General features: G+C 45.5%; 1 protein-coding gene across 2 annotated transcripts in view; it reads left to right on the top strand.

The window, feature by feature from the left end:
* Nucleotides 1-12,640, top strand: part of RNASEH2B (ribonuclease H2 subunit B) — a 65,504-nt gene that overhangs the window by 45,533 nt on the left and 7,331 nt on the right. For both annotated transcript variants that reach the window (XM_055426155.2, XM_055426154.2), the window contains exons 8-9: nt 2,907-2,988; nt 3,805-3,847. In XM_055426155.2, coding sequence (XP_055282130.1) covers nt 2,907-2,988; nt 3,805-3,847 — 125 coding nt within the window. The remainder of the gene's footprint in view (nt 1-2,906; nt 2,989-3,804; nt 3,848-12,640) is intronic.

Below are 12,640 nucleotides of genomic sequence, written 5' to 3'. Positions count from 1 at the left end.
ATGTGTAAATGCCCACCTTAGGATTTAAAAACCTTAATGTCTCAGAAGCTTCACATTCTTGCCAATGTGTTCTCTTAGATCTCATGGCAGGTGTGCATTTTATTTCAAAACCAAGTAGTACTTCTGCTGTAGATCACTTCTATCACTGTTACTTAAGTCATTCATTCACAAAATCTATATCTTGCACTAATAGTAATAACAACCCTTGTTATCATTTATTGAGGGTGTGTTGTGTGTCACGCCTTTACTGAGTTGCCAGTGTGCACAGACTAGCTCATCTGAGCCCCCCTCCCAGCTTCATTTTACAGCGAGTTTCGAGGCTGTGTGCAGAGTCACACAGCTAATAAATGGCAGAGCTGGACTACTGATGGAGCTCACCTGGCACTTAAGCCCACACTCGTAACCTTTTTGTGATTCTGTTCTTGGTGGGCACGGATTTCCAGAGCTGTATCTGTTTGCATCTTACTCTCCGGAAGCATAAGTCCTACTGTAGGTCTCAATATTTTGATTTTAGATGAAAATTTATTCACTGGACAATTTATTCTTTAAGATACATTCTTTTGCCTTTCTCATTGTAGTGTCCTCTTACCTTTATATGTATAGTTGAATCACAACAGCTATCTGATACAATTTACTTTCTGAAATGGTAAGACAGTAGTTATCCTGACTTTAAACTCTAATTCAGTGTTCCCCTGTTCTAAATATACAATTCCGAAACATCTGAGTTTCGTCATTTAAAAAACAAAACAACCAAGCAGCCTGTTGGTGATTGGCTATGATTCAGGCAGTCTTTGATGTGCAGAAATCCACCTCACAGTACCTTGCATACACAGATAATGGCTGGCTCCCACCATTCTGGGAGTGGTGGACTGCCCTTGACGTCTGAATTAACTAGCTGTCGGTGTCTCTGATAGGCTTTAACAGAAGGAGAGAGACTGAGTCAAATTGCTGGCTGGCCGGATAGATGGATAGATCATGGACGATGGATGGGATAAAGCCATAGATTTTCAGTAAAGCAGGAGAAGAGATGTTAGTGGTTATTTAGACAGATGTTCTCATCTTAAAAATGAAAAACTGGTCTCTGAGAAGCAGATCACTTACTCAGGGTCACCCATTCTAGCTAGCAGACGAGTTCGTCTACTCCGAGTCCGGTGTTTTTACCAAACCAATATCTAAATCTAAGAGTCTGGGCTTCGTTATATTGCCATTTAGTGTTTCAGCCATAAAGTAAGCTTTATACTCTTTACATTCTTGCCTTTTTTTAGACCTTTAGCTTGATATGTGCCAGAGGAAGCAAACAGATATGTTGGCTTTCTTATTTGCTGTATGACTCAAGAAACTCAAACGGGCTCTGTATCAACCTAGAGGGGTGGGGTGGGATTGGGCGGGAGATGGGAGGGAGGTTCAAAAGGGAGGGGATATATGTATACCTACAGCTGGTTCATGTTGAGGTTTGACAGAAAACAGCAAAAGTCTGTAAAGCAATTATCCTTCAATAAAAAAATTTAATTAATTTTTTAAAATAAGAAGGGTCCAGTGATAACTTTTCACTTCTCAGTGTTGGCAGTGAAAGTCTCTTACTAAAAGACTTTGAGGTCAGGTCATCCAGGCAGCAGTCCCTTTCTAACTATTGATAATACTGAGGCAGATTGTTATCCTGATGTCAAATGCAGAAAAGGGAAAAAAGATGGAAATGAATATCCCAGCAGCAAGCCTGGGATAGTGCTTTTGGTAGTTTATATCCCCTTGTGATTATCCCATCTATTGAGTTTGATTATCCCCTAGTATTATGCAAAAAAAATACTAAATTGAGGAAGAGGGCTTTAAAACAGATTTTCTCTTTTGTAATTGTATTTAATTGATACCAGAGCTTCGTTTTAGTACTGAAAATCCAGATGCTGAAGACATGATTATACACTCCACTGAGTTTTGTTTTTTACATTTTTAAGGTGTTTTATTAGTTTGGGATTCCCTGGTGGCTCAGACTGTAAAGTGTCTTCCTGCAATGTGGGAAACCTGGGTTCAATCCCTGGATTGGGAAGATCCCCTGGAGAAGGCAATGGCAACCCACTCCAGTACTCTTACCTGGAAAATCCCACAGACGGAGGAGCTTGGTAGGCTACAGTCCATGTTGTTACAAAGAGATGGACATGAGTGAGCAACTTCATCCCATTTAGTTTGGGGTTATATATACTGAAACTCCAATACTTTGGCCACCTCATGCGACGAGTTGACTCACTGGAAAAGACTCTGATGCTGGGAAGGATTGGGGGCTGGAGGAGAAGGGGACGACAGAGAATGAGATGGCTGGATGGCATCACCGACTCGATGGACATGAGTTTGTGTGAACTCTGGGAGTTGGTGTTGGACAGGGAGGCCTGGCGTGCTGTGATTCATGGGATCGCAAAGAGTTGGACACGACTGAGCGACTGAACTGAACTGATATGTAACATTCAGCAAGTACTTAATAGAGACACATTGTATATTATTTCTCTTAAATGAGTATACTCATTACTGTTCAGTAATTAGATTTAGTTTATATTGAAACCAACCTAGAAAAGATGACTATTTCAAACATCTGTTGTTTGAACTTTATTTGTATTCAAGGGCCTCAACTAAGAGAAGAACCCTGAATTTTTATCTGTTATTTAGTGGGCATCTATTGTATTATACTTTATTATCTCATCATATCTTCAGTGTCATTCTATATGATATCTCATACATCATATCCCCCCACCACTCTGACAGATACATAGGAGCATCCCCATTTCACACACACACACACACACACAAAGCTTAAGTGACTCTCCAAAGCTAGATAGTGCCAGAATTTGAACTCCAGTCAGTTTGACTGTGAAGCAACCATAATTATTACTAAATTTTTTTCTCCATTCTGTTTCTTTCAGAGGATTATGTTCATTATGCCCATGGTCTGATATCTGATTACATCCCTAAGCAATTAAGTGATGACTTATCTAAATATTTAAAGTAAGTATGGTCCATCTTTAGTCATAATTAAGCATAATTGTGCTTGGTTTCCTAGAAATAGGGTTTTATTATGGCTTATATAAGGTTTCCCAGATGACTCAAGTGGTAAAGAATCTGCCTGCCAATGCAGAAGCCACAGGAGATGTGGGTTCAATTCCTGGGAAGATCCTCTGGAGAAGGAAATAGCAGCCCACTCCAGTATTGTTGCCTGGAGAGTCCCATGGACAAAGGAGCCTGGCAGGCTACAGTCCATGGGATCACAAAGAATCAGACACGACTGAGAACACAAGCAAGTATGGTTTGTCATATCACTTTCTGATAAGAGATTATTCATGAGTTGTATCACAGACTTTATGGTTTGGAGGTGATTTTTAATTGACAGTTTTTTAATTGGAACAAATTAATTTAATGGATACTGGTTGCAAGAACCCCTGAGTGTTACAGTTAGAATTAGGAGTTCATTTTTAAATATATGCTAGTTAGCAGCAGTAGCAGCAGATTCATCATTTATGGTGAAAAAATACATACCAAAATACATAATTATAGAGACTAAAGGAAAGCAATTCCATTGCAACCAGTGACTTCTAATTTTGTTTTTTAGCTCAGAATTCCAGTACAGAGAATTAAGTAGCTAAATGCACATTTTTTCACATAGAAAAATTTCATGCTCCATACTGAGGTGATCGAACAGTAAGATATATGGAGATGAAACTATTAGATGAAAACAGGACTTACTAAGTCTTAAGTTGGCCCGGTCATTCTGTTTGCTTGTCTATGAAAAACCATGACTCTTAATTTTTATTTTTCACTCTTCAGGCTTCCAGAACCTCCAGCTTCAGTGCGAAACCCTCCATCAAAGGTAAGAAACTGACTAAGGTATCTTTGGAGCACCTGGAAAAATAGTATACTTTTGCCACATACATTTAGTTTGCTCTAGTATATGTTAAAGCATTTAATCCACCTTATGTGGAATAAAGATTATACTGTTCTCCATCAGTATTTTTATTTTCATGGATTTTAGGTGAATCATAAATAAGGTGCTATGAAAATCAAGGAAGAGTTGGTTCTAGCTCAGTATCTGTGTTGACATATTAGAGAATCATAATTAAAATTAAGTCTTCTTGCATGAGCTAGATCCTATAATTAACTTTATTAATCATTAGAAAAACTCTATAACTAAAACTCACTTTGCCAAATGTAATTGTCATGGGCACAGAGGTGCATAGAACATGATTTTTGCAACACAGAATTCTTTGAGCAAGGATGACCACACTTTAGTGTCTGTACTCGAAATGATGAACACAGTTTGTGTGAAATCTTTGTGAATCATTGAAAAACCTTTCCTCTGCCAGATGTTCTCAAATTGCCACCCACAGCTCCTCTGCACTGTGGACTCTCAGATACATGGAGTAGAGAAGCCATTCACAGACCACACCTAAGAGCAAAGAGTAGCATCCCTGAGTCCGGGCCTGATTGCAGACTAGTAAGTGCTGCTCAGACACAGGGAAATAAACACATGCACCAGCTTGTCCGTGAGGCTGTCAGTCTCCAGCAGGCAAAATAATGAGTACCTTGTGAATGAACGTAGCATGGATGCTAAAGAACTTTCCTTCTTCCCTGCCTTCTAGGCGGCCAACATTCTCAGGATTTTTTTTTTCATTTGTTTACTGTTTGAAGGTGGTGATGGTTCTAAAAACATTCAATACTTTGACTTTTAGGAAAGGGTATAAAATTTAAAGTGCATCCTTGTTAGTTGGGGACTTTTTTTAGCAAACTCTCCAAGGAAGTTCATCTTTTCCTCACTGGAGGAAGCAGTTAATGTAAGATCTAAAGTTATCTTTAGATCTGGGACAGACCCACAGCAGCACCAGGGGACATAAATATAGCTGTCTTGCTCTAACTAAGGTAACAGGCATATTTGTTTGTTTCTTATTTTTCTCCTTCCAAAAGCGAAGCATATTTCTTTCTCTCAAATATCTGTCTTCCTTAGTAACATAGAGATCTTAAACTGAAGGATTGAAGGATTTAGCCTTTGATGCGGTCACTGGAGGGTAGGTTCTTTTTTTGTTGCACAAAGAATTCACAGATGAGATTCGGAGGTGAAGTAAGCAAAGGGTTTATTGAGTGACAGTGCACTCTCAGGCAGGAGCCTGGGCAGGCTCAGAGGAACAGCAGTGAGGTCCTTTTGGCAAGCTGGTTATATGGAGTGTGAAGGATTAGGAGGAATATTCATCCAGGGGGGAGGGACTGAGGGGGTGATTTCCTGGTTTTCATCCCAGCTCCACCTTCCAGAGATGAGGAATTTCTGTCCTTAGGTGGTCTTGCTTGGATCTGTCATGGCACAGGCGCATGGCAGGTCCTGCTCTGTGCAATGCTAGTTCTGTTGTAATGTGGGCATAGTGAGCAAAAGGTTACATTCAGACCAGAGGTTCCCGCGTTTCTTTGTTCCTTGTCATCACAAGACTTATGATCTCCTGTCAGCCCAGAGGTTCCCACTTCTCTGTTTGCCCCCTGGGACCCCTGTCATTGTAAGATGTATGTGGTCACCTGACCCATGCCTCCTTTGCTCGTGTCTGGCTAACGGCCTGCTCTGACATTCCCCTAAAGGAGTCTGTACCCTTCAAATATTTTAAGGGTCAGGGGGTCCATGATCTGTCTTCAGGAGCTGCCTCAAACTGAGCAGGGGCATGGTGCCTGCCTGCGGGGCCCAGATCACCTTGCCCTCTGTCAGAGATGAGGTCTCGGGGTCCTTGACAGTGGCAGAGACGGAGAGTGGGGAGTAGACAGAGGCTGCGGCCCTGTCCCGCAGATGTCGGTGGTCCCCAGTGTCAAGAAGGAAAAGAAAGTGAAGTCGCACAGTCATGTCCAACTCTTTGCGACCCCATGGACTGTAGCCTACCAGGTTCCTCCATCCATGGAATTTTCTAGGCAAGACTACTGGAGTGGGTTGCCATGGGTTGAAATTCCTGGTGTATCATCATCTGTAGGTGATTCTGTTGTAACCTGAAGAAATGAACTTAACAAGCAGGTTAAAAGGGACGGGGCCAAAAGTCAGTAAAAGTAAGATTGCAATCAGAGGTCCAAGCAGGGGCAGGAACCCGGTTATGTTTGATAACACCCCTCTGACTGCAGGCCAGAAGGAGGTGGCACTGGGGTTACCCTTCCTGAAAGCGTGTGGCTTTGGGCCTGTTCGTATGTGCCTCGGGTACCGTCTTCCACCCGGCCAGTGGTGTTAATGTCAGTGCAGCACGGTTTATCGATTACTGTACAAACCCTCCCTGCTCAGCTGGGAGACAGTCCGGGGCTATCTTATCTATCACTATATCTGCTAGGAAATAAAGGGATCCCCTGTAATCCTGGTCAGAGTAGATAGAATATCTGACAGTTTACAGAGCATTGCCTTAAGGTAGGCAAAGCTCCCACTGCTCCCCCCACCCCCGCCATGGGGACACACCAAACCAATAGCAGCTCCAGTGCTTTCCAGTATATGGCCCGTATGGATGTTTACACCTGGGTTCCTCTGATTACTTGGTTGGCCGAGTGTGCCACAAGCAAGGCAATCTTTGCAACCCCGTGGACTATACAGTCCAGGGAATTCTCCAGGCTAGAATACTGGAGTGGGTAGCCTTTCCCTTCTCCAGGGGATCTTCCCAACCCAGGGATCGAACCCAGGTCTCCCGCATTGCGGGCAGATTCTTTACCAGCTGAGCCACCAGGGAAAGGTCACAGCCGATCCCAGGGAGAGGCAGAGGAGTTAGGGTTGTTCTGAGGAGGGAAGTGGCTTATGTTTCAGCCACAAAGGGACCAATATCTGGAGGAAGCACATGCCTGGCGCACTTCAGAGGAGCTGAGAAACTCCTTAAGTGGTTTGTCCGAGAGGGATACCCATGAAACTTGGGGAGAGAGGCCTGCAGTTATGAGAGCAATTATGAGGTGTGAGGCCACGGTAGGACACAGGTCATGGGACTGTGAGAGCGGCAAGGTTGCCATGTGGCCGCTACCTCCATATTGGCCAAGGTTGGCAGGACTAGGTGCCTATAGCCAGTCCTGACAGAGGGAACCCCTACAAGGGCCCCCTAATGGTAGTGCTCCTCTCTTTTACAGGAGCCCTCTCCCTGAAGGTTCACGGGAAGCCTCCTCTCCATCCCCAAGGATTCACCCCTGGGGTGCATTCTCAGTCACGGGGACAAGTTTTTAAAACAGGAAAAGTTCATCTTCTTTTGTAATACAGCCAGGCCCCAGTGTAAACTTGAGGACAAGGAAGCCTGGCTGGAAAATGGAAGTCTCAACTGTAATAGCATCCTATGATTAGGTTTTACGAAAGGCAGGGAAATTGGATAGAGTTTCCTTATGTTAAGTCCTGTATGACCCCAAGAGAGAATCCAGAGCTATGCATGTCCTGTGTTGGGGAAGCTTGATCAGTTGGGACTGATTCAGATTATACAAAAACCCTCTCTGGTAGCATCTCTGGAGGAAAATAAGTCTCGGACTAAAGAACTTAAGTCCTGATAGTCTTCCACCATCTTCACCCCTCCAGCACAGTGTAATCCTCTTCATTCTCCTGTGCGAGAAGTGCAGCAGAGTGCTCTTGCCACCCCTTCACCACTCTGAGAAGCAGTAGGCAGACCTCAGGGAAATCCCAGAGTTCATACCCCCTTCCCTTTGTCTGGCCTCAGCCAGCGCCACCCTCACGTAGGCTGCTTCTCAGGGGCCCCTGACCAGTTCACTGAAGGATTCTGGGGGCTAACTCTTTCCCTGGACCTTACTCGAAAGGACCCTGAATGTTGTCGTTTCCCACTGCTACGCCCCTGAGGAAAAGACCCCTATCTGGGCACAGCCTCAAGCATTTGATGATGAATTATATATCATCTAACCCACTTACTGCCCCGGGGGCATGACGGCAGTGCCACTGATTGATCCCAAGTGGGACTATGAGCCAGGCCAACCCAGTGTCCCTAGCACGCACGACCCTTTGCTTCATTGAAGGGACGAAATGGTGCACAGTTAAACCTGTCAGCTGTGGTAGGGTTAAAGAGGCCACCCAAGGTCAGAACAAACCCTGTTTCCCGCCAGGTTGGTAAATGCCTCAGAAAATATACAAGAGTGGACCATACACTTTTGAGGGACGTGTTGTGCTTGCAACCTACTTCGTTTACCACTTGGCCCCCGACATCCGTTGGAAACTTCAAAAGCTCGCCCTGGGGTCCCAGACCCCTCTCAGCCTTTTTGTTGATGCGGCCTCCAGTGTCTTTAACAACAGAGTCCAGGCTGAGGAAGAAAGGAAGCAGCAGCATGACATAAGAAGGGCCCACTGGCAGGCCAGACTTCCAGCAGCCGTCATGGCGGTCTTGACCCTCCTCCTGATCACCACAGAGGTGCTCCCAGAAGACCCCCGCCAGGTAAAGGAGCCTGTTTTAGCAGTGGGGGCCAGACTTCCAGCAGCCGTCATGGCGGTCTTGACCCTCCTCCTGATCACCACAGAGGTGCTCCCAGAAGACCCCCGCCAGGTAAAGGAGCCTGTTTTAGCAGTGGGGGCCAGACTTCCAGCAGCCGTCATGGCGGTCTTGACCCTCCTCCTGATCACCACAGAGGTGCTCCCAGAAGACCCCCGCCAGGTAAAGGAGCCTGTTTTAGCAGTGGGGGCCAGACTTCCAGCAGCCGTCATGGCGGTCTTGACCCTCCTCCTGATCACCACAGAGGTGCTCCCAGAAGACCCCCGCCAGGTAAAGGAGCCTGTTTTAGCAGTGGGAACCCCAAACACTGGAGCAGGGAATGCCCAGGAAATAGGTCCTGGTCTCTACCCGAGGCTCACTCTATAGGAAGATGGGCCATGGGACAAGAGGAAGCCCTCGGCTCTGAAGGGAGTGAGGAACTCCCCCACTCCAGTCACGGCCGTGGCTGACTGATGAGATCCAGGACTCCCCAGGGCCCCTCAGATTACAGCCACCATCACGTGGGAGGGACGTGGCGGGCCACTGATGGGGCAGGTACTCTTGTCCAGTTTTCAGTGGACACGGAAGCCACTTACTCCGTCCTAACTTCTCATGCTGGGCATCTTGTCCCCAAAACCTGCTCTATTGTTGGGGTAGAAGGAAGGCCAAAACGAAAACGTTTGACCACCCCTTTAACTTGTACCTGGGGAAAGACCATCATAACTCACAAGTCTCTTGTCATGCCCGAGTGCCCAAGCCCATTATTGGGAAGAGACTTTCTGTCAGCCTTGGGGGCAACTTTTGCTCTGCCTGAAAATGAAAATCAAGGCCTATTTTTGGCTGAACTATGTGTCATACAAGACTCAGACAGTCTAGCCTGTATTTTCCTCAGAAATTGGAAAACTTACAGATCCACAGATCTCGGATCAAAGAATCCCAGGATGGGCAAAATTTGCTACTCCGTTAAAAATCACCATTAAAGAAGCTAGTATCTTCTTGCCTTCTAGGTATCAGTTCCCCATATAACCAGAGGCTCCACAGGGCCTCAAACCCTGATCTCAAAATTCATCAAATGTGGGCATTTAGTCTTATGCCAGTCTCCTTGTAATACTCCAGTCCTGCCTGTCCTCAAACGAAACGGGGCATATAGAATGGTGTAAGGTCTTCAGCTCATCAGTGAAATTGTGATTCCTCTCCATCTAATCATCCCAATCTATACTCCTTCTTTTCTCAGATCCCGGAGGACACGGCCTGGTTTATAGTCCTTGAGCTTAAAGATGCCTCCTTCTCTATACCTGTTCAGACTGATTCCCAGTACCTCTCTCCCTTTGAATGGACCAATCCAGGCCCCAGTGTGACTCGACAGTATACCTGAACTGTCCTTCCCCAGGGATTCCAGAATATTTGATACCTACTTGGCAATGCCCTAGCGAAGAAACTGCAGGCATTTAAATTAGAGATGGGGGCATTATTACAATCCATAGATGGCTTCCTTATTTGCAGTCCCTTGTAGGAAGCCTCAGACCAAACCACTGCACAGATCCTCAGTTTCCCGGCTTCAGAGGATATCCCCATAGAACGCCCAAATTTCCTCCCAGAGAGTCACCTTCCTGGGACATGTTCTAAGCACAGGAGAGTGCTCCTTTAACAGCAGTCCTCTGCCTACAACCACCACATTCAAAGAGACAGCTTAGAACTTTTTTAGAAGTGGCTGGATTTTGAAGGATTTGGGTCCCTGGGTTTTGTTTCACACCATGCAATGCTGGAGACCCCAGTTCGATTCCTAAGTCAGGAAAATCTGCTGGAGAGGGATAGGCTACCTACTCCAGTATTCTTGGGCTTCCCTGAGGGCTCAGCTGGTAAAGAATCTGCCTGCAATGTGGAAGACCTGGGTTTGATCCCTATGTTGGGAAGATCCCCTGGAGAAGGGAAAAACTACCCACTCCAGTATTCTGGCCTGGAGAATTCCATGGACTGTATAGTTCATGGGTTCACAAAGAGTCAGACATGACTGAGCTACTTTCACTTTCTTTAGGGGATTACCCCAGATAATCATGAAGGTGTGATCACTCACACTCACCTAGAGCCAGACATCCTGGAATGTGAAGTCAGGTGGGCCTTAGGAAGCATCACTACAAACAAAACTAGTGGAGGTGATAGAATTCCAGTTGAGCTGTTTCAAATCCTAAAAGATGATGCTGTGAAAGTGCTGCACTCAATATGCCAGCAAATTTGGGAAACTCAGCAGTGGCCACAGGACTGGAAAAGGTCAGTTTTCATTCCAATCCCAAAGAAAGACAGTGCCAAAGAATGCTCAAACTACCGCACAATTGCACTCATCTCACACGCTAGTAAAGTCATGCTCAAAATTCTCCAACCCAGGCTTCAGCAATATGTGAACTGTGAACTTCCAGATGTTCAAGCTGGTTTTAGAAAAGGCAGAGGAATAAGAGATCAAATTTCCAACATCTGCTGGATCATGGAAAAAGCAAAAGAGTTCCAGAAAAACATCTATTTCTGCTTTATTAACTATGCCAAAGTCTTTGACTTTGTGGATCACAATAAACTGTGGAAAATTCTTCAAGAGATGGGAATACCAGACCACCTGACCTGCCTCTTGAGAAACCTGTATACAGTCAGGAAGCAACAGTTAGAACTGGACATGGAACAACAGATTGGTTCCAAAAAGGAAAGGAGTACATCAAGGCTGTATATTGTCACCGTGCTTATTTAACTTATATGCAGAGTACATCATGAGGAACGCTGGACTGGAAGAAGCACAAGCTGGAATCGAGTTTGCCGGGAGAAATATCAATAACCTCAGATATGCAGATGACACCACCCTTCTGGCAGAAAGTGAAGAGGAACTCAAAAGCCTCTTGATGACAGTGAAAGAGGAGAGTGAAAAAATTGGCTTAAAGCTCAACATTCAGAAAACTAAGATCATGGCATCCAGTCCCATCACTTCATGGCAAATAGATGGGGAAACAGTGGAAACAGTGTCAGACTTTATTTTTCTGGGCTCCAAAATCTTAAAATTTTCAGCCATGAAATTAAAAGACACTTACTCCTTGGAAGGAAAGTTATGACCAACTTAGACAGCATATTAAAAAGCAGAGACATTACTTTGCGAACAAAGGTCCATCTAGTCAAGGTTTTTCTAGTGGTCATGTATGGATGTGAGAGTTGGACCATAAAGAAAGCTGAGCAAGGAAGAATTGATGCTTTTGAATTGTGGTGCTGGAGAAGACTCTTGAGGGTCCTTTGGACTGCAAGGAGATCCAACCAGTCCATCCTAAAGGAGATCAGTCCTGGGTGTTCATTGGAGGGACTGATGTTGAAGCTGAAACTCCAGTACTTTGGCCACCTGATGCGGAGAGCTGACTCATTTGAAAAGACCCTGATGCTGAGAAAGATTGAGGGCAGGAGGAGAAGGGGACGACAGAGGATGAGATGGTTGGATGGCATCACCGACTCAGTGGACATGGGTTTGGGTGGACTCCAGGAGTTGGACAGGGAGGCCTGGCGTGCTGCCATTCATGGGGTCGCAAAGAGTCGAACATGACTGAGCGACTGAACTGAACTGCAGGCTCAGACAGTAAGGCATCTGCCTGCAATGCGGGAGAGCTGGGTTCAGTCCCTGAGTCAGGAAGATCCCCTGGAGAAAGAAATGGCAACCCACTCCAGTACTTTTGCCTGGAAAATTCCATGGACAGAGGAGCCTGGTAGGCTACAGTCCATGGGATCGCACAGAGTTGCACACAGATGAGCAACTTCACTTAAGCCATTATGTGAGGACTTGAAGGGACTAGACATGGAACCTGTAGACTGGATGGTCAGTTTACAGGAGCATTTGATCAGATTGCTGCTGCTGCTGCTGCTGCTGCTAAGTCACTTCAGTTGTGTCCGACTCTGTGCGACCCCATAGATGGCAGCCCACCAGGCTCCCCCATCCCTGGGATTCTCCAGGCAAGAACACTGGAGTGGGTTGCCATTTCCTTCTCCTTGATCAGATTAGTTAACCTTAAAAATGCCTTCCAATATACTCTCAGTTCAGTCACTCAGTTGTGTCCGACACTGTGACCCCATGGACTACAGCACTCCAGGCCTCCCTGTCCATCACCAGCTCCTGGAGCTTACTCAAACTCATCTCCATTGAGTCGGTGATGCCATCCAACCATCTTCTCCTCTGTCATCCCCTTCTCCTCCTGCCTTCAATC

This window comes from Moschus berezovskii, chromosome 13, assembly GCF_049115385.1.
Source record: "Moschus berezovskii isolate FMDL1 chromosome 13, NW_MosBer_1.0, whole genome shotgun sequence".
NCBI classification, from domain to species: domain Eukaryota; kingdom Metazoa; phylum Chordata; class Mammalia; order Artiodactyla; family Moschidae; genus Moschus; species Moschus berezovskii.
Note: the sequence above shows the minus strand (reverse complement) of the source record. Positions and strands in the feature narration are given on the sequence as shown.